Source organism: Polypterus senegalus, chromosome 15 (assembly GCF_016835505.1).
Source record: "Polypterus senegalus isolate Bchr_013 chromosome 15, ASM1683550v1, whole genome shotgun sequence".
Lineage (NCBI taxonomy): Eukaryota > Metazoa > Chordata > Cladistia > Polypteriformes > Polypteridae > Polypterus > Polypterus senegalus.
Window position 1 is genome coordinate 59,914,814 of NC_053168.1, and position 23,211 is coordinate 59,938,024.

At 38.9% G+C, this 23,211-nt stretch overlaps 1 protein-coding gene across 1 annotated transcript in view; it reads left to right on the forward strand.

Moving 5' to 3' along the window:
- Window positions 1-22,959, forward strand: part of dgkb (diacylglycerol kinase, beta) — a 738,105-nt gene extending 715,146 nt beyond the window's left edge. Inside the window, exons 25-26 of the mRNA XM_039736618.1 lie at window positions 19,219-19,337; window positions 21,679-22,959. Coding sequence (XP_039592552.1) covers window positions 19,219-19,326 — 108 coding nt within the window. The 3' untranslated portion in view covers window positions 19,327-19,337; window positions 21,679-22,959. The remainder of the gene's footprint in view (window positions 1-19,218; window positions 19,338-21,678) is intronic.
- Window positions 22,960-23,211: the final 252 nt, after the last annotated feature.

Sequence of the window (23,211 nt, forward strand, 5' to 3'; positions counted from 1 at the left end):
TTTCTAAATTGCCCCTAGTGTGTGCATGGCGTGTGGTGTGTGTATGCGGCCTGTGGTGGACTGGCGCCCTGCCCGAGGATTTGTTCCTGCCTTGAGCCCTGTGTTGGCTGGGATTGGCTCCAGCAGACCCCCGTGACCCTGTAGTTAGGATATAGCGGATTGGATAATGGATGGATGGATGGATAGTCTGAGCAAGCTTTATAAAGAGCTTTTTATATTTTTTAACACTCTCTGTCCATGCAATTTGAAAGACCTGCAAGCTTTGTTGTTCTCCATCTGCGCTCCAGCTTTCGACACTCTGATTTAAAAGCTTGAGTGTTCTCATTAAACTAGGGTGAGTATCTATGTGCTTTGATTTTTTTTTTACTTTTGTTTTAAGAGGAGCCACTGGGTCCAGAGCATCTCTCAAGGTCATATTATAATGTGATGTTAGCTGATCTAAATGGTTTTCCATTCAAGTATGTATAAATTTTGAAGCAGAATTACAGTCCAGATGTCGCACTGTCTTTGTTTTAATCTGTGAGTGTATTGGTAAGGGCAGAGCCAAATCAAATGTAATTAAGTAGTTATCAGAAATAACTTCATTTAATGGAGTAATACTTAAATTTTGAATTTCAACTTTGTAAATTATAATTAAATCTGGTCGCTGTTTACATACCACCACGAGCTAACTCCACGGCAGCGCTCGGCAAACTCCATGACGTCATCAGTGCCTTAGAGACGGCTCATCCCCATGCTGTTTTTATTGCAGCTGGTGACTTTAATCAGTGCAATTTACAAACTGTAATTCCCAAATACAACCAACACGTGAACATTCCCACCTGTGAAAAGAACACACTGGATCATGTTTACAGCAACATACCCGGTGCATAAAGGGCTGCACCCCGTCCCCACTTCATAGAATCAGACCATGTCACTCTCTTCTTGTATCCAGCCTACAGACAAAGGTTGAAACAAACAAACCCTATCATTAATAAAATTAAACTTTGGACCCCAGAGACTGAGAGCACCCGGCAGGACTGTTTTGCTCAGACAGACTGCAATGTGTTTAGGGTTGCAGCCACTCTAGAGGACTCTTCTATCAGCATACGGAACTATGCTGAGTACATGACTGGGTACATTAGCACCTCTATTGACAACATCGTGCCCATAATACCAGTCAGGAAGTTTCCCAACCAGAAGCCTTGGATAAACAGTCAGGTACGCCACATGCTGCGTGACCGCTCTCTTGCATTTAGATCAGGCATTGAGACAGAGTACAAAGCTGTGAAGTATGGACTAAGAAAAGCCATCACAGCAGCCAAGAGGCAGTATAGAGAGACGCTGGAGGGTGTCTATTCCACTTCTGACTCTGGACGTTTGTGGCAGGGCCTACAGCACATCACAGAATACAGGACCACCACCAGCACTATCAGCTCCACAGCTGCCGGATGATCTCAACATTTTCTACACCCGCTTTGAGACATCCAGCAACAGCACAGAGTGGAGGCACACACACACACATACAAGCATGTGCCAACGAGCTGGCTGATGTTCTCTGCTCCATCTTCAACCAAGTCAGTGCATCATTCCATCCTGCTTTAAGACTACTATCATCGTCCCTCTTGCTTAAAAAAGCTCACCCACCTGCCTGATTGAATGATTACAGGCCAGTAGCACTCACTCCAATCATCATGAAGTGTTTTGAGAGAGTGGTGCTGGCCACATTCAGAGCAGCATACCGGATACTCTGGACCTCCTGCAGTATGCCTACCGGCCCAACAGGTCCACCTCAGATGCCATTGCAGCCACACTACATTATTCCCTTTCCCATCTATAGAACAAAGACTCCTACATCAGGATGCTCTTTGTTGACTACAGCTCCGCCTTTAACACAGTTATCCCACATAAACTCACCCATAAACTGTCTGAACTTGGCCTGCACCCCACCCTCTGTGACTGGCTCCTAGACTTTCTGACTGGCAGGCCCCAGTCTGTCAGGATTGGTAATAAGATCTCAGCCACCATTATCACAAACACAGGCATCCTATAGGGATGCGTCTTCAGCCCCATCCTCTACACCCTGTTCACCCATGACTGTGTCGGCTCCCACAAAGATAACATCATCCTGAAGTTTGCAGATGACACCGCAGTGATTGGATGCATCACTGGTGGGGATGAGGCGGCCTACAGGAGGAAGGTGGACAGTCTGGCATCATGGTGTGAGGGCAACAACCTCACACTCAACACAGGCAAGACGTAGGAGATGATAGTGGACATGAGGAAGGAGAGGAGACCTTACCAGCCACTGTTCATCTGAGGGCTTGAAGTGGAAAGGGTGAGCAGTATTAAATACCTGGGCATCTACATCAGTGAGGACCTCACTCGGACTCTTAACACCACACAACTGGACAAGAGGGCTCAACAGCGGCTCTACTTTCTGAGGAGGCTGAGGAAGTTTGGTATGTTTTACAGCTGCATCACCGTGTGGTATGGCAATACTACTGCTATGGACCACAAATGCCTGCAGAGAGTGATAAAGACTGCTGAGAAGATCACTAGGACCCCACTGCCCTCTCTGCAGAGCATCTACAACTGCAGAGTCCGCAGGAGAACTGCCTCGATCCTCAGGGACCCCACCCACCCCCAACATGAACTGTTTACACTTCTACCCTCAGGCAGGAGGTATAGAAGTATGAAATGCAGGACTTCCAGGCTAAAGAACTCTTTCTTTCCCAAGGCCATCAGACTCCTAAATAAATAGCTGGAGTTTATAACCATGGGCCACCTCATTCTATCTACCTCACACAACTGTATTTGACTTGTCCATCACACACCTACCTGCACAATTACACTTTATACTTCTATTCTGTTTTTGTACTTTATGCTGCCTCTGTTACTTATTATCTATCTGCTACTTATTATTTATATTTATCTTTATACATTGGTTTTGTCATTTGGTGTGGACAGCAAAGAAAGAATTACATTGTATAGAGAAACGTGTTTCCTTACTGTGCACATGACAATAAACTTGAACTTGAACATGCGGTTATGATTATGAGTTGGACCTTAGACAATCTGACAAAGTCCTACTGAATTTAACAAATAAGTTAAACAAGCAAAACATTTAGTAAAAGTGTCAGTTTCCACATAAATGTGTACATTCAAACTCCCCCCATCAGAAATACGTGATCATAATTTATAGTCAAATCAGAAAAAAGATTGCCAAACTCAGTCATGAACAATGAATATGGCCCTGGTGGTCTGTAGACTAGCAGTACAATTGGTTGGAACCTATTTTAATATTTAAAAAGAATGCCTCAAACTAAATTTTTACAAGCAATTTGCATTTTGTCACAATGAATTATTTCAAGGCCAAGGAATGAGTATCCATCTGGTGATGCCTCAGCTACGGGAACAGTATCAGATTTATTAAGCCAGGTTTCAGTGAGAAGACACAGATCAGATTTAGTACTTAATACAATATCATTTACCAAAACAGCTTTACTGCCAAGAGACCGAATATTAAATAAGCATCATATAAAACTGCATACTTCATTTTGAACTGATGATATATTTTTGTTTTAATTTGATCTAAGTTTCTATTACAGGTGCCCTTCGTGGAGGGTCTGGTTTTATCTCTTGGTCTAATCATACACCTTACTTTTTGGTTATCAAGTAATTTAAGGTCTGCATCATGAGTAAATTTACTGGATGCCCCACAACAGTGATTATGGGTAACAACTTCAGGAAAGTAACAGGTGTTTTAAACAACAGCCAGTGATTTAAGATCATATGACTGCAGCCTGGATGGTGCTCTAATCAGTTAGCCAGGCAGTTTTGCTGCCATATTTTGGGATAATACAAAAGATACCCTCCAGTTAGGATGAAGACCATCTCTTTTGAAAAATACAGACCTTTCCCTATTGTTCACAAAGGCTATGCTTTTATTTGTGCATCAGGTTTCTAGGCAGCAGTGAATAAAATTAATTCTGCTATAAGTTAAATCCCCTCTATATAATCTTGGTAAGGGGCTAGATACAATTAAATTCTGACATTTTCTTTCAGCTTTGGTTGCTGTAAATTGCTGTAAATAAATATCATTAGTGCTGACATGCAGCAATAAGGTAGATACATCATTGTCGGCGACACAATCCAATGCAACCTCTATGTCAGAAATCTTCACCCCTGAGAGGCATATAACATTAACTGCTGGTTTGACATAATTTGGAATTCTAACATTCCGCACTATGGAATCACCAATTATATTGCCAAATACAGTATGTGCAGATTAATTGAGCTGATGACTCTAAGTTGTCCCAGTTTGGTGTAAATGTGTGTGATCACATGCATGAGATTGTGTTATATGAATAAATGGGGACTCCTCCAGGGCTGGCTCCTAACTTCAACCTAATAATGCTAAAATAGGCTCCTGTTACATCCAATCTAGTTTGTGGATTAAACAGGTTCAGAAAATGAATGGATGCAATCAGTAAGTGTAGCATTGAAGTTGTGGAGCCATGTCAAGTCACAAAGATGATATGTAGGAATACATTAAGAAAAACATTTAATGTTCATTACTTTGTTTTTCACTTATTTATAGTAGCATTAAATGATTATTAGGCAGCCTTTATGACATTGGATTTTCTTTCTGTCCACTTTTTTTAAAGTGTTTTACAATATTGTAATTTGTAATCTGCTGACCACTGAGTGATTTATAATGCAGACAGTCACAAGGCATACTAACACATATCCCCATCCTCACTCACATAAAACCAATTTAGAGTCCACGACTAACACAGCCCATACATCTTTGGGATGTGAGAGAAAACACATGAACAGACTAAACTCAACACAGACCTTGCCTGAGCTGGAATTTACCAACTATGTCATCTTTGTAGATTATATTTTAATTTTGTCACATAGTTGGTTCATTTATGAAATGTTAACTTATAATGCCTTTCAATAGCATCAGTGCAAGCTTACTTCTGTGTCTATAAACATTGTTTCAAGTCTTCCACTGAACCATGTTTGTTCTGTCACCCTTTTAAGCATATGAAGCATAGCTGTCACTATATCTGTAAATTGTAAGGACAGGAATTTTCCTGAACCTCACGAATCATATAGGCCATGCTGATGTGAGTGGACTAACATTTTTCCACAGCAATGTGAAAGACCAATATTGAGTTATGGAATGCATTTAGTGGCTGCAGTTGCAGATAAAGGTGGCACAACCAGATATTTGCAGATGATACCATACTAGGTGGATTGGTAGATAATCTGGAATAAATTGAATCATTACAGAGGGAGCTGGATAGCATACAGGCTTGGGCAGTTTTGTGGCAGATTAAATTTAATAGATAGATAGATAGATAGATAGATAGATAGATAGATAGATACTTTATTAATTCCAAGGGGAAATTCGCATAATCCAGCAGCAGTATACTAATACAAAAAACAGTATTAAATTAAATAGCAATAGAAATGCATGTAAAAGCAGACAATAACTTTGAGTAATGTTAGCATTTACTCCCCCGGGTGGAATTGAAGAGTCGCATAGTGTGGGGGAGGAACGATCTCCTCAGTCTGTCAGTGGAGCAAGACAGTGACAAAAGTCTGTCACTGAAGCTACTCCTCTCTCTGGAGATGACACTGTTCAGTGGATGCAGTGGATTCTTCCTGATTGACAGGAGTTTGCTTATTGCCTGTCACTCTGCCACAGATGTTAAAATGTCCAACTTTACTCCTACAATAGAGCCTGCCTTCTTAGCAAGTTTGTCCAGTTGTGAGGCGTCTTTCATCTTTATGATGCCTCCCCAGCACACCACCGCATAGAAGAGGGCACTCGCCACAACTGTCTGGTAGAACATCTGCAGCATCTTATTGCAGATGTTGAAGGACGCCAACCTTCTAAGAAAGTATAGTCGGCTCTGACCTTCATCAGTATTGGCAGTCCTGTCCAATTTGTCATCTAGCTGCACTCCCAGATATTTATAGGTCTGCACCCTCTGCACACAGTCACGTCTGATGATCACAGGGTCCATGAGGGGCCTGGGCCTCCTAAAATCCACCACCATCTCCTTGGTCTTGCTGGTGTTAAGGTGTAAGTGGTTTGAGTCGCACCATTTAACAAAGTCTTTGATTAGCTTCCTGTACTCCTCCTCCTGCCCACTCCTGATGCAGCCCACAATAGCAGTGTCATCAGCAAACTTTTGCACGTGGCAGGACTCCGAGTCGTATTGGAAGTCTGATGTATATAGATTGAACAGGCCAGGAGAAAGTACAGTCCCCTGCGGCGCTCCTGTGTTGCTGACCACAATGTCAGACCTGCAGTTCCCGAGACGCCTGAGGTCTGTCTGTATCCATGCCACCAGGTGTGAGTCTACTCCCATCTCAGTCAGCTTGTCTCTAAGGAGCAGAGGTTGGATGGTGTTGAAGGCACTAGAGAAGTCCAAAAACATAATTCTTACAGCACCACTGCCTCTGTCCAAGTGGGAGAGGGATCGGTGTAGCATATAGATGATGGCATCCTCCGCTCCCACCTTCTCCTGGTATGCGAACTGCAGAGGGTCGAGGGCATGGCGGACCTGTGGCCTCAGGTGGTGAAGCAGCAGCCGCTCCATGGTCTTCATCAGATGTGACGTCAGAGCAACAGGCCGAAGGTCATTCAGCTCATTAAGACGTGAATGTAAGCAAATATAAATTATTACACATAGGAAGTAAAAATATTCGGTTAGATTGCAAAATACAAGGTCTGAAAATTGAAAGTATACCATATAAGAAGGATTTAAGAGTTGTAATAGACGTGTCGCTACCAACTTCCAGACAGTGTTCAGGAGCCATTAAGAAGACTAACAGTATGTTAAGCTATGTAGAACAATAACGTGTAGAGTACAAGTTATAGGACATTATGCTCAAGCTTTACAACGCACTGGTTAGACCTCATCTGGAGTAATGTTTACAGTTTTGGTCTTCAGACCACAAAAAAGACATATAAATGCTGGAAACAGTACAGAGAAGAGCAACTAAGTCAATTCCAGGACTGCAAGGCATGAGTTATGAGGAAAGATAAAAGAGGTAAGCCTTTTCAGTTTAAGCAATAAGAGATTCAGAGGAGACATGACTGAAGTGTGTAAAATTAAGAAAGGACTTAATACAATGGATCGAGACTGTTACTTTAAAATGAGTACAACAAGAACACATTTAGAAACATGTTAAGGATAAATTTTGCTCAAACATTTTGAAGTTTTTCTCCACATAGAGAACCATAGACACATGCAATAAGTTGCCAAGTAGTGTGGTAGTCAGTAGGAATTGAGTTGATTTTATTTTAGAAGAATTAAGTGGGTAGGACTGCTGAAGTTTGTTGGGCTGAATGGCCTGTTCTCATCCAGATTGTTATAATGTTCTAATTATGTTTGATATCTTCAGTCATTCAATAATTAACATAAATAATGTGTTATATGTTCAATAAGGTTTCTTTTATCTATTGTTGAGACATAAAATAATCATTGTCAAAAAGTTATATTAATAAAAAATCAGAAAAGGGGTAAATACTTTTACATGACAATGTATTTACAAAACACTAACAGGCCCTTAATGAAGTTGTCTCACCAGCAGGTCTAATAAGAGTATGCTATGCTAAATTACTGAACTTTCAACCTTGATTTAAATGCTGAGACAGGGAGATGAGGTGTGACATCTTATTGATTGGCTGATAGGTGTTTCAAGAGTTTTGTTGCTTTGTAGGTAAAATATTACAGTTCTGCAGGATTTATATATTGTTGCAATTGTAAGAAGGCATTTATCATAAAATAGCAGTGTAAAATATACCATGAGTGTAGCATGATATGAGTAAGTGTGTTGGTAGGGTAGTATAGTCATTCCCATTTGAAATTGTCCCTCTGCTTAATTGGAAGCAAATGAGCTATAAGGATAAAATAAAAGGATGTGAACAGTTTAGGCAAAAATGCTACAGTTAGTGCAAATTGCAAATCTGCTTTATTAAAAGCTATTAAAATGTCAAAGATAAAATGAGTCAATGCCACTTTTTCAATAACTTTAGAATTAAATTACATTTTTTAAACTGGTCTACAATTATTAATCATATCTGTGTCAGATTTATCAATATTGTTTGGCAGTGTTGAGCAGCAAAATTCGGCAAAGCATTTTTTCAGAAAACAATATACTGTGTCCGCTGGTGCCAAATATTTTCCTGGAAATTTGCCATGCATTTGTCTTTGACAAAATGTTTTTTTCCCCAGTGCTCCATGATACTTTTGCAAGGCCAGTGTGACATCATAGAGCTGTACAGCCATGCACAGAATTTGAATTCATTTATACTGTAAATATACTCCACCTCTCATTTTAATCACTGCCGAATCTGCTTCAGGCAAACATGATGTCTTTACATGCATGGTACTCCAGCCGAATTTGCACCCCACATGCATTTAAAAAAAAATCCAGTATTTTCATTTAAAGGATGTGAGAGCTAGCCCGAACACCATCAGGGTGACACCAGTATTTCTATGAAATACCCGTTTATAAAACACACAGTGCCTCAAACTAGTCACCCTTACAGGGGTCACTGGAGCTTCGTCCTCCTCCAGCACCCGACTCTCGCTTCCCAACTGTAGAAAGGCGGCCCCCTTTATATTCACCCAGACGTGCTCCAGGTGCTTGCTGACGTTCTTCCAGCGACACTTCCTGTTGTGGTGGAAGTGCCGCATGAGCACCCGGAAGCACTCCGGGCATTGCTGGAAGGTCCTTCCTCTACCTTCCCAAGTGTGGCGGAAGTGTAGATCTCCCAGGCTTTATGAGGCTTGGGGCGCCCCCTGCTACTTCCCCGTGGTCCCCTTGCTATTCAAGGCAGTTGCCCCCTCGTGGCCTGGGTAACGTATTGATTGTCTCCCGATCCTTCCAGGCATCCCGGCTGGGTCTGGCCCCCAGCCTCCTGCCACAGGGGTATGTTAGATGACCACAATGAGAATATTATGATTCTTCTTCTTCTTCTTTCGGCTGCTTCCATTAGGGGTCGCCACAGTGGATCATCTTCTTCCATATCTTTCTATCCTCTGCATTTTGTTCTGTTACACCTATCACCTGCATTTCCTCTCTCACCACATCCATAAACCTTCTCTTAGGCCTTCCTCTTTTTCTTTTCCCTGGCCGCTCTATCCTTAGCATCCTTCTCCCAGTATACTCAGCATCTCTCCTCTCCTCTGGTCCAAACCAACGCAATCTCGCCTCTCTGACTTTGTCTCCCAACTGTCCAACTTGAGCCGACCCTCTAATGTACTCATTTCAAATCCTATCCATCCTTGTCACACCCAATGCATATCTTAACATCTTTAACTCTGCTACCTCCAGCTGTCTCCTGCTTTCTGGTCAGTGCCACCATCTCCAACCCATATAACATAGGTGGTCTCACTATCATCCTGTAAACCTTCCCTTTCACTCTTGCTGATATCCGTCTGTCACAGATCACTCCTGACACTCTTCTCCACCCATTCCACCATACCTGCACTCTCTTTTTCACCTGTCTTCCACAATCCCCATTACTCTGTGTTGTTGATCCCAAGTATTTAAACTCATCCACCTTCGCCAACTCTACTCCCTGCATCCTCATCATTCCACTGACCTCCCTCTCATTTACATACATGTATTCTGTCTTGTTCCTACTAACCTTCATTCCTCTCCTCTCTAGAGGATATCACTACAGATCACAATGTCATGAGCAAACAACATAGTCCACAAAGACTCCTGTCTAATCTTGTTTGTCAACCTGTCCATCACCATTGCAAATAAGAAAGGGCTTAGAGCCGATCCCTGATGTAATCCCGCCTCCACCTTGAATGCATCCGTCACTCCTACCGCAGACCTTGCCACAGTCACACTTCCCTCGTACATATCCTGTACAACTCTTACATACTTCTCTGCCACTCCTGACTTCCTCATACAATACCACAACTCCTCTTGAGGCACCCTATCATATGCTTTCTCCAGGTCCACAAAGACGCAATGCAACTGCTTCTGGCCTTCTCTAAACTTCTCCATCAACATCCTCAGAGAAAACATTGCATCTGTGGTGCTCTTTCTTGGCATGAAACCTTACTGCTGCTCACTAATTATCACCTCACTTCTTAACCTAGCTTCCACTACTCTTTCCCATTACCATGCTGTGGGTCATCAATATAATCCCCATAATCCCCTTTAGTTACTACATTCCTGCACATCCCCCTTATTCTTAAATATTAGCACCAGTACACTTCTTTTCCACTTCTCAGGCATCCTCTCACTTTCCAAGAAAAATCTGGTTAAAAACTCCACTGCCATCTCTCCTAAACACTTCCATGCTTCCACAGGTATATCATCTGGACCAATGGCTTTTCTGTTCTTCATCCTCTTCATAGCTGTCCTTACTTCCTCCTTGGTAATCCGTTGCACTTCCTGATTCACTATCTCCACATCCTCCAACTTCTTCTCTCTCTCGTTCTCTTCATTCATAAGCCTCTCAAAGTACTCTATCCATCTGCTCAACACACTCTCCTCGCTTGTGAGTCTTTATCCTTTATTACCCTAACCTGTTGCTCATTTTTCCCAGCTCAGTCCCTCTGTCTAGCCAATCGTACAGGTCCTTTTCTACCTCCTCAGTGTCCAGCCTCTCATACAACTCATCATACACCTTTTCTTTAGCCTTCAACACCTCTCTCTTCACCTTGTGCCTTATCTCCTTGTACTCTTGCATACTTTCTGCATCTCTCTGACTATCCCACTTCTTCTTTGCCATCCTCTTCCTCTGTATACTCTCCTGTACTTCCCCGTTCCACCACCAGGTTTCCTTTTCCTCTTTCCTCTGTCCAGGTGTCACGCCAAGCACCCTTCTTGCTGTCACCCTTACTACATTTGCTATATTTTCCCAACTGTCTGGTAATTCTTCACTACGACCCAGTGCCTGTCTCACCTTCTCCCTAAACTCAACCTTGGAATCTTCCTTTTTCAAATTCCACCATTTTATCCTTGGCTCTACCGTCACTCTCTTCCTCTTCTTGATCTCCAACATCATCCTACAGACCACCATCCTATGCTGCTTAACTACACTTTCCCCTGCCACCACTTTGCAGTCTTCAATCTTCTTCAGATTGACTCTTCTGCATAGGATGTAATCTATCTGTGTGCATCTTCCTCCACTCTTGTACGTCACCCTATGTTCATCCCTCTTCTTAAAATACATATTCACCACAGCCATGTCCATCCGTTTGGCAAAATCCACTATCCTCTGACCTTCTTCATTCCTCTCCTTGACACCATACCTACCCATCACCTCCTCGTCTCCTCTGCTCCCTTCACCAACATGTCCATTGAAATCTGCTCCATTCACCACTTTCTGTCTCTTGGGTACACAGTTCATCACTTCATCCAACTCACTCCAAAAATCTTCTTTCTCACCCATTACACACTCAACTTGCGAGGCATATGCACTAACAACATTCATCATCACTCCCCCAAATTCCAGCTTCATAATCATTACTCTGTCTGACACTCTTTTCACCTCCAAAACACTCTTGACATACTGTTCCTTCAGAATAACCCCTACTCCATTTCTTCTCCCATCAACACCATGATACAACAATTCCACCTCCGATCCACCTGGCCTTACTCCCCTTCCATTTAGTCTCTTGCACGCACAATAAATGAACCTTCCTTCTCTCCATCATATCTGTTAACTCTCTCCCCTTACTAGTCATATGCCAAATTCAAAGTTCCTACCCTCAGTTCCACTCTCTTTACCTTCCTCCTTTCCTCCTGCCTCCAGCCACATCTCCCCCCTCTTCTTCTTTGGCCAACAGTAGCCCAATTTCTGCCAGCACCCTGTTGCCAAATATATCATATTGACCCTGCCATCTCACATGGTTAATTGGGTATGCCAGGTTAATGAATATACAACTAGCCACATGGTTAGCGAAGAGTCACAACAAACCTTAAAAACAGCCCTCCCCATCATGCTCCCCGAATCAGAAAAAACATGAGACCTTGTGAAATAAAAGCCAAAAATATATTAGTATTTACAAGACTTTTCTGTCTTCTTGTTGAAAGAAGAAAGTGTGAAGCATCTTCAAAGATAGATCAGAAATTAAAAAAGAAATGTTTGCTGTGTCCAGCAGAAGTGACACTTCCAAAAATGCTGCATGGTATGGACATTTAGTGCACCAAAGTTTGGAACTGTGAGTGTAATAATATATGTTTATTTTTTTATTTAATCTTGCTGGTCTGTGGCCATTTGTTGTAACTTATTTGTGATTATCATTCCATTTGCATCTTTTGTTGTTTAAAGCAACGTTTCTCAACCTTTAAGTATTTGTGACCCCAGTTTTCATAACAGTTTTAATCGCGCCCCCTAACATTTTTTTGAAACCCTAATAAAATGTATTCCTATATTTTTTGCTACTGATACACTGTTTTTTTATTATACCTAGTTAACTTTTATCAACATTTATCTAACTCTATATTTATTTTTCTAGGATCAGAATGCAGTTTAAGTTAATTTGTTTTGGTTTCAATAGATGTATTTTTCATATTTTCGATTCTTGTTTTCTTTTTTTCACATCTTCGCACCCCCTTTTTTGTTACTTCCACATCTTCGCGCCCAACAGGTTGAGAACCACCAGTTTAAAGCATAGTGGCGTAGTGGTTAGCACTGCTGCCTCACAGCTCAGTTTACATTTTTGGCCCCAATAATCAGTCCAGCATAGTTGCCTATGGGGACATTTAAAAGACCATTCAAGTTCAAGCCAAATTGTGGAGCATGCACCAATACAGTGTGTTGCCGCACCCACTACACAACGAAACAACTCAGACCCTCGTTTGCATCCCCCCAGGCAGACACACAGTCTAGTCCCACCCTTTGGAAATGACCCTCTATCTGCTGCAGCCAGATGTTACGTGGGCGACCCCTTGGCCTGGTCCAGTCACTTGGGCCCCCAACAATGAGGATCTTGCTAGCCGGATCACCCTCGGGGAAACATGCAACATGGGTTTAGTGCCGTAACTGACGCTCCCTCACAATTCAGGTAATGTGCCTCATTCGGGACCATTGTACCATTATAATCCACTCAAAACTAGCTCAGTTCTTTTTCCCTTCCCCACTGACTTCAATGAATTTTGCTAAGTTCAGTGAAGTTCACAAGCATTTTCAGGATTTTTTCAAACTTAAGGCATAATGAACTCCACACGGTTTGCCCCTTACTGGTACTTGGCACTAGGCATTTCTTAGGCATCAGCAACAGTGCCTGTTAATTAATATGTATCGATAATGTTAAGAGTGGCAGCTGCAAGAAAGTTAAATGAACATTTTACATTTTGTTGGGACTGATTCTAAGGCCGAGTTGGGTGGTTTATGCTGCAGTTTTCCTACCAAATTCCCAAAGTGCATTTTAGGATATTTTCTGACTCTAATTATAATGGCTGGTATAAGTAACTGTCAGATTGTGAGAGTACATGGCAACCAAATGGGATTCTATCAAGAAAACGATCAGCATAAACTCCAGCTCTTCAAGATATTTCAGTTATAATGATTCAGTAAGTAACTAATAGAATACTTCTGTACTGTACTCCTTGGTCATTGCTGTTTGATTTCTGTTGCGTTATAAACACTAACAATTAGCAAGTTCTTTATTAAAAGTTACCATACTTCTAAAATTGAATTACTGAGTAAATAGAAGAACAATACATAGTGGCAAAACCATGGCACAGTGCTAAGTGCTGTGATGATAGTTTCTGATTATAAGCAACATATAAAGATTAAACCTTCTTGTAGGATTTTCAAATGAAGATGCAGCTTCCTAAAAAAGAAATTTTGTCCATCCAGAAGTGTTGGATGAGCTACTTCTCTAAAGCTTGACATTAGCTTCACTGAGGGGCACAATTATCAGAGTTATAAAAGGAACATACAACTTGATCTTTCTGTTTAATGAAGCAACACACGGAAGCAGGTTCGTTTGTTTGAAGGGAGCTGCAGATGTAATAAATTTCCAGAGGGAAAGGGAAAGACTTTTTTCATGTTAAAAATGAAAACAATTTAATAATGTGCTTCTCCTGTTAGCATTTATGTGGTTTTAGAGTAGTCAGAATAAGTGAATCAATAAGGATGGCATAAGAAGCAAAATAAAATACATTCAACATTACAATATCACATCACTGTTTTTACCAATATTTACTATTTATTTTCAACCAATATGTTGTCACATTTACATGAAATCAATACATTTCTACTTACCAGCAACTGAAAAAATCTTAAAATGTACATGTAATATTTAAACTTTGATTAAGGCATATATGTAAGTTTGCAACTCCTCTTTTGGCATCAAAGCATGAAAGAAAAGTAATTTTTAATACTAGTGCAGTATACTAAGGCAATTATTGGATGCCATCTCATTAAAAAAAACAGACATATTTATATTGCTTCACTATCACGTTATTTGTATATGTCATTTTTGTAAGTTTCAGAATTGGATGATATTTATCATCTTTAATGTGCAGCCTCCAGCAGGGCATGCTTGCTCCCTGGGAAAATGTTCAGTAGTGATTCCAGTTTTTATTATATCCTTCCCTAGTTGTATGGTGGTGATTCTAAGATGAAGAAAGAAATAACAACACTAAAGAAAGGATACACTTAGCTTCTTTCAATATCAGCTGGACACTCACAAAAATATAATTTTGGAAGAAGCGCTACTGGCAAAAGCTTGCATTCATGAGATTCCTGCAGTCCATTCTGGCCTGCTTCAAGAGAGTTTGAGAGGCATGTTTCCTAGGTAGGAGCAGGAACGATATTTTCCATCCATTTATTGGTGACCTCTAATGATCAGTGAAGTTGCAAGAACTTTATGCTTTTATTACGGTCTTTGTTTCCAAAATAAGAACATGCATTTGCTAAACATGGGCTAAAATCTTATACTACCTGTGCTGCCAAGAGTGGCTGCCTACAACAGCAGCTCTATATTTGTTTGTGTTCATCATTGCTTGCTATGGATATGCAAAAATGTGAAGAAGCACTCATACTCTCTTACACACAGTAGCAACTGCTGGACCTGCGTCCTTTGTTTACTGGAAAATCGGATCAAATCGCCAGGCTGCCAGCAGAGCTACAGCATGAAAATCGGGGGAAAAAAAACAGGTGCCCGACTTCACAATAACAGAAGAAGGTACAGACTTTGTCTGCCTTCAATTATCATGGGTAATGTAAGATCGCTGGTGAATGAAATGGATGAGCTCTCAATGTTCATCAAGAGTCAAAGGGAATACAAACTGAGCAGTCTCATGTGTTTCACTGAGACATGGCTTAGAGCTGAAACTCCGGACTGTGGTTGCAATACGTCGATTTAAAATTGTGTGAGCAGACCGAAGCAGGAGGGAATGTGGCAAGAAGAAAGGATGCAGATTTGCAGTTTTTTTTCTGAATGAAAAATGGTGCAACCCCTGACACATTACAATTAAAGCAGAGGTATGCAACCCGAACAATGAGCTGTTCGCAGTGGGCTTATGACCTTATTATATGCCGAGAGAGTTTTCACATGGAGTTGTGCTGACAGTTTATATTCCTCCCAAAGCAGACATGGCAATAACAACAAAGTATACTCTGTAATAAGCAAACCCAACAAAGACAGTCTGCTGTTTTCCCAACAACAAGCAATAGATCACAAAAGACCTGAAAGCCCTACTGAATATGAAGAAGAAAGTCTTCAGGTCTGGAGGTAAAGATGAAATCAAAAGGGTGCAGTCAGAACTGAAGAAGCAGCCCTGTGAGGGGAAAGCACACAACAGAGACAAACTTAAATACAACTTACAACAAAATAATGTGAAGGAAGTGTGGAATGGGATGAGGACTATCAATGGCTACAAGCAGGCTGTTAAAAATGCAGAGGAAGGGAACAAGAACGGAGCTAATGAATTGAGTCAGTTCAACAGGTTTAACTCATTTTGGTCTATTCAGCCCTCTCCCAACACTGCTAGACTCTGTGTGCAAGCTGAAAAGAATCCCAAATTTTATCTGCACCCTGCATTACCTACAGTGAAATCACAGCACCAGTCTCCGGCCCCCCTTCACTCCCTGGATTGTGTGTCTCTGCTGATGAAGTGAGGAGGAACCTGGGAAAATCTGTGTAAACAAGGCTTCAGGGCCTGATGGAATCAGATCAGATCAGAAAATATTTCCCAGCCATCTCTGCAAGGTCCTTCAGCACCTGTTCTCCCTTTCCTGTCTGGTACTAGTGCCAAAGAAAGGCCATTCCAGTGATGCCAAGGACTTCAGATCAGTTGCTCTTACTTCATATATCATAAAGACCTTTGAGAGGCTTGTCCTAAAACAGCTACTACCCCAAGTTTCAAAACATCTGGATCCACTGCAGCTTGCCTATCAGGCACAAATATGTATGGAGGATGCTTTCATCTATATGCTCCACAGAGCTTACTCCAACTTGAACATAGCCAGCACTGCTGTCAGGATCATGTTCTTTGACTTTTCCAGTGCTTTTAACACCATTCTGCCTTATCAACTGGGAAAAAATCTCAGGGGTTTAAATTTTGATGCTACTACAGTCTTCTGGATCATGGACTACCTGATCAACACGCGACAGTTTGTGAAGCATTAGGGACTGTGTATCAGAAATAGTGGCGTGTAATACCTCAGAGAATTGCCGTGTCTCCCTTCCTGTTAACCCTCTACACAACAGATTTCCACAACAGATTAGAATTTTTAGAAGCAAGACAAAAAGTGCCACCCCACTGACACACGTAATAACCAGTCATCATTTAAATGCTCTGAAGGTAGACAAACTCCTACATAATTGAATTGTGTTTACATACAACATATTAATTAGGAATCCAAATAAGTGAATACAAGAAAAGTGCCTTTTTAAATGATTATCCAGATGTATTTAGGTTAGCCACCAGAAAGGTCACTAGTTGATTAATTACTCAAGGTTTAAATCTTTTTGGCTAATAAAATTAAAGTAATACAGTGGTATCTCTACCTGTTGTTGAGGCATTTGTTTATTTAAATAATACTAGCCGTCCCCCGTGGTTCCGCTCACGTAGTAGTGAAATAGGACAGTGAGGAGTGCCCAGCCCGGCTCCCTACTCCTGACATCATGCTTACCTCTTCCCTCGGCCCACGGCCTCTTGGACTAGCGCAAATATATCACTCCTGCAAGCAAACTATGATTCCTAGTTCGATGAGAGAAGTTGCAAAATCAACCAGAATGTTCAAGCAAATTATAGAAAAAATCCCGATCTAAATCCGTTAAGTAGTTCGTGAAAAGCGGACAGACAGAGGTTGGATTTTATATATAGAGAGATATCTTCCTACCTACTTTAATTTATATTAACTGCACCATGAGTTATATGTATTGACTCTATTGGAGTTAGAGTTAGGTTTTTTAGCTTTTGGACAAAGGGTGTCCTTTAGAAATCTTTTGATGGATATGCCCCTTTGTTCCCATTCACATTCAATGATGTTTTTGACTTAATCGATTGGCCTCAGGTTCAGACAGGGTGCACTGTTTGCTTTTGCAATATTAATTAAATGACTTGTTGAAAGTGCATACATTTTAACCTTTTGTGCTTTATTATTTCTTAAATGTTAGCTTCAGTAATTAAAAATAGATTGAAAGATTCCATAAGTGCATGAAACATGACAAAAGAGAGTGTATGCAAGCAAGTTACAGAAATAATTTTTATTTATGATTTTATAAATTGCACATTTATGAACAAAAATAGTACAGTTGAAATACAGCTTAGCACTCCTGCATTACATTTTCAAGGACTTAGTTTAGTTCCTAACTTAACAAGCATCTTTGTTTTCCCTCTGTCTGTTTGTATCATGGTTTTCAGGTTTTCTAGATTGGTTTTCCACATCCAAAATGCTTCCACGATAATTTAAATGATATCTTTTTTCCCAGAGTGAATGAGTGAGAATGCTTGTATGAGTATCCACCAATCTAGGCTTTTTTTCCCCTGTCTTACATCAAGTGCTGTTTTTATAGGTCCTGGCTCACTGTATCCATGAAATAAGCTAAATGAGTTTAAAAAAAAGATGGCTAGATGTGTTGGCCATGGCAATAAATCATTTTAGGACAAACACTGTCATTTGATAATTAAGTGCTATTTTTATACTTTACTAAAATTGTCCCTCACGCTATATTTAAAGAATGTTAAAATGTACAGCCCTAGCTAGATTTGAAGTAGCAGTTGCTGTAAATGCACAGAACTATTGTACTTATTTAAACAAAGTTAATAATTTATTTTCTACCATTGCAGAAAATACTTAGCCATCATTATAAATGAATTCCATCATGGTCATTCTTTATTTGCACCAATTGGTAGAGTTCGATTTGTTCAATGTAACATGGCAGAGTGAAGAACTCTAACAAAATATTATCTTTTCATTATGGTTAATTTACTCAGTATTTAAATATATTTTAATTTGCAGCATACTGCTAAATGGTATATTCTAGAAATACCCTTAATGTCATTAAGCATTATAGAAAGTCCCAAATTAGATAAACATATTAAAGTCCTAAATAAATATCTGGTTAAAAAAAAAAAAAAAGACCTCTTATATGTAAAATTGCATCAGAGAGGAAAATATAAAGTTAACTGTGATATCTATCCATTTTCCAACCCACTAAATCCGAACACAAGGTCACGGGGGTCTGCTGGAGCCAATCCCAGCCAACACAGGGCACAAGGCAGGAACCAATCCCGGGCAGGGTGCCAACCCACCGCAGGACACACACACACTAGGGCCAATTTAGAATCACCAATCCACCTAACCTGCATGTCTTTGGACCGTGGGAGGAAACCGGAGTGCCCGGAGGAAACCCACGCAGACACAGGGAGAACATGCAAACTCCACGCAGGGAGGACCCAGGAAGTGAACCCTGGTCTCCTAACCGCGGGGCAGCAGCGCTACCCACTGCGCCACCATGCCACCTAAGTGTGATATATTGTATGATATGTTCTAATTTAAATATGCTGATAAAAATTAAGTCAGGATGTTCTAGTTTAACAGATGGGCAGTTGCAAGCACTTTTTTCTTTTCCCTTACATCAATACAATTTTATTTTATATATTTACAAAAAAATGTTTTCATGCAAGAGTCTTTTCTTTAGCAGCTATATGATTGTTTTTTTTTAATTAAGAATGGAAAAAGAAGTTGATATCATTACATGTGTTTTGTTTTAGATCAAAATAACTCACAAGAATCAAGCTCCAATGCTGATGGGCCCACCGCCTGTAAGAGGATTCTTCTCTTCATTAGTTCGGAAAACACGACACCAGAGCAAGGAGTAGAACTTTGGAAGGTTTTTATATATATAGTACAAAGTTATGTGTGGATTCTTACATTCTTTACATTCATAAATTTTTATTTCATATATATATATATTTGAAACTTACATGCATATTTATAACTTCAAAATAGTATTTGTGTTGCATGATTCTTATGATTATTTTTATTTATTTAATTTCTTTTTTACTTTTTTTGAAATTTTTACTTTTATGCCTTATGTCTGCATTTTCTTTGTTGGCTGATAAAGTTTGAAATAGCAAAAAGTAAAATTTGTCTCCTAACAATTTTTAATTGATTTCTACTTTTCCCTAGAAAAATGCATCAGTTTAAAAAGTAAAAACCAGTCAACATCCACTTACGCCATTTTTACCAGTGTTGCCAGATTACAGTAAATTTTAGCAAAACTGTATTAAATGCCTTCAGCTACAGAGCACTTTGTTTAGAGTAATGAAAAAATGTCCAAAAGGCTGAAAAGCACTTAAAAGTTGTCAAATAATTATTATCATTTGTTTATAAGGGTACATTTTAAATTTTATATGTACAAAATATTGTATTGTAAGAATACCAAAATTTTAAATATTCATTAAATGTAATTGCACATTAAAATAGTACAAGTATAAAAAAGAAAGTCTCAAGAAAATAACTATTCAAAATCTGTAAAAGATTATTTCTAGTCATAGGCATTCCATTGTATCTGTAAAATATGTCTTTTTATCATTCTGTACACAGTGTATAAAGCAATTTATGTGTCTGTATGTGTGTGTGTGATATCACATTTGTTAGCCATGTCTTAGCTACGCAATCATTTACTCTGTCAAAAAAACATTAAATATCATAGGTTTGGAACAGCTTGCCAAATGCTTATCAACTCATTCAAGAAATTCCAAGGAGGACCCATCTTACATTTTATGAAGATTTAAAGAATATTTCACCAATGGGGATTTTTAGAGTAATCCTAGCCCTTCAAAATGTGTAAAGCTTTTATTAATCTAACCAAGAATAAGAATTGTGCGCATTTCTTTCCTAAATGGTTCATCATTTTCAATTTTGATAAAGTTTAAATTTTGCTATTTAGTGATCACACTTAATTTTTAATTATTCATTCAACTCTTCTATTACAAGACATTTTAAGAGTATCTGTATAATGTAAACATACTGTATAAGGATATAAGGATGCACTCCTTACATGTATTCTTTAGGCTTCATGAACAAAATAATCTTCAAAAACACTTCCATTATGCAAGAAGCCTTAAAGTAACTGTATCTGTAAGTAAATTAAGTATCTGTATAAATTAGTAGTTGTAAGCAGTTGTAAGTTCAAAAGAAAGCAATAAAATAAGTAAAAGCTTTCAGGACTGTTTTAGATACAGTGCCACGTTTGGCTCTTGATACATGTAGGCCACATAAATCAAGATCATGTGACTTTACATTTCTTTCATTATCTTCATAGCTGCAATCATCTTCCACACGGCTCTGACAAAAACGGCAGTTTTTAGCAATAATCTGGCAATCAGAATAGGAACTGTATCCATAGAAACAAATTATAAGAAACCTTTTAAATCAAGTCCATACATTTAAACTCAGTATATCGGTCCATGCCACTACACTATGTTGAACTATACTTTGTTGAGTCAGAGTGCAACAGGATCACAATAATAAGCCAAGTACATTTTTTGCTGATTTAATTATTTAAACAGTAAATTAACGTCTAAACAAAGAAATATAGTACAAAACCAAACAAGTAAATTTGCATTATCCTGCTTTCATTAAATTAAAGACAAAGTAAAATATTGTTAACACCTGTAAAGAATTAAAACTGTAATAATTAATTTTTTACTTCAAGACTGAAAACTCAAACTAAAAGGTGTCCTGTCTTATAATTGTTTTTTTATATATTAGACTACATAGCATGTTTATGTGATAGAATATATAGTATATAAATCATAAAAGCAATTAATCAGTATCTAATAAAACAACACAAAACAATATTGTTATGCTTACAGATTCATCCCTTTAAATTGTTTGCTTAGTTATCATCCATATCCCCTCAACACAACACAACACAACACATTCTATTACAGAACTGTACACCTGCAAGAATTCAACATTATCTGTTAAGCAAATAGTGCTTTAATATTCATATTCCATTTAAAAGAATATGAACTTGTTTTACAGTTTGCATTTACAAAATTAATTAATGCCTAATATTTTCATTTGTATTGCTGTGCTTTTATTTATTTATTTTTTACTTTTATATGAAACAATAAACCATACTCAGTTTTTCAGTTCAGATTGTGTTTCTCATTTGAACAAAAAATAAGTCACACTAATTTACATTTATTTCATTCATTTAGGGTGCATTCTTATTCTCAATCCTAGAACGTCAAGATGAAGCATTCAATCCTTCTACTTTGCTTTGTGGCCAAGTGTGGTGCCATGCAGTCTGACAGCATACTTGCAATGATTTTGGTTCTGTATGGCAGTAAGAATTTTTTTTTCCACAGAGAAAAGTGTAGGTTATGTTATACAAATTTGAAACATTTTTTACTCTTACAGCTTTAAAAAGCAGAACTTAAAATTATGACTGTCATGTGAAATAAGGAAAGGCATCTTCAATCACTCTCCATCCTGTCTATCATAATATAAAAGAGCCTTTAAACTGTGAATCTTTACTAAGGGCTTCTGGGACATTAAAACCTATAATAAGATGCAAAAGATGCAAGTGAACAAAATGCCAACAAGAATATAACATGATAGGATGACTTTTCTTTCTGTCTTGTTTATTATACTTTATGGTTGATTTAAGGAAGTACATTATCAGTAATATTTTAATATTATGCATACTTTGATAGAAATGTATAGCTAATTGTATTCATCCTTAATGCTTGAAAGTGTTTTATTTATTATGTTTCTAAGGCTGTCTGCAAATGGACAGTGGTTACATGAAAGATGGAGATGCTAATAAAAAGCTTGTAGTGTATATTTGAGATTGGTGTATTGTGATAATAAGCAACCTCCACCCATTCATTATCATATTTAGCATGTTTAATTTCCTCCAGACTCAATGACATCAGTATTTTATGAGTGTAAAATGGTAACCAAAATTTGAGCGGGTGCCAGTGAATTGCACTCCCACTCATATGGCAGAAATCTAGAGTCACCAAATAGTCTAACTTGCTCATATTGAGGCATGGGTGGGAGACCAGAGTACCAAGAGAACCCCTCACTTAGTCACCGGGAGGAAGAGCTAACTCCTTAAAAACAGTTACAAGGCTGGGAATTGAGGCAATGGCATTAACCATTCTTTCCATCATGCCAGTGTCAAGTACATTTAGCCAAATGCAAGTTTTCAAAATATGTCAACTGCTGGATTACAATCGGTTAAAAAAGAATGCTGTATTTAAAATGAGTTTTTAGAGAGAAAGTCAATTTTGGCTTGATATACCAAGTTGCTTGAAGCCTTTGATCATACTGTTCTAAGTGTAAGTGTTTTTGGCCAAATGAATCGGGAAACTAAAAAGTACATTTAATCTACTTTAGAATGAATAAAATATAACTTTTCTTTGGGAAATTATTTGGGATAAAGTTTGTAAAAAGCTGTTATGTCTATTTAGAACTAAATGGTGGAATAGGAAATAAAGAAGGTGAAACAATAATTTGAATAGTATTTAGTTATGTTTTAATTGTGATCAGTTACTGAGAAAATGCAGGTTTTGCTAACAAAATGTTGGAGAGCAAGGTCCTACTAGTAAGACTAAATGTATAAAATGAAGTAAATTGACTGCACTTAACAAAATTCATCTTACATTCTTCAAAGAAACTACAATTTTAAATTTTCAACACTTTAGTGTGAATTGTTTGGGGGTAAATAAAATTGGATAAACTCC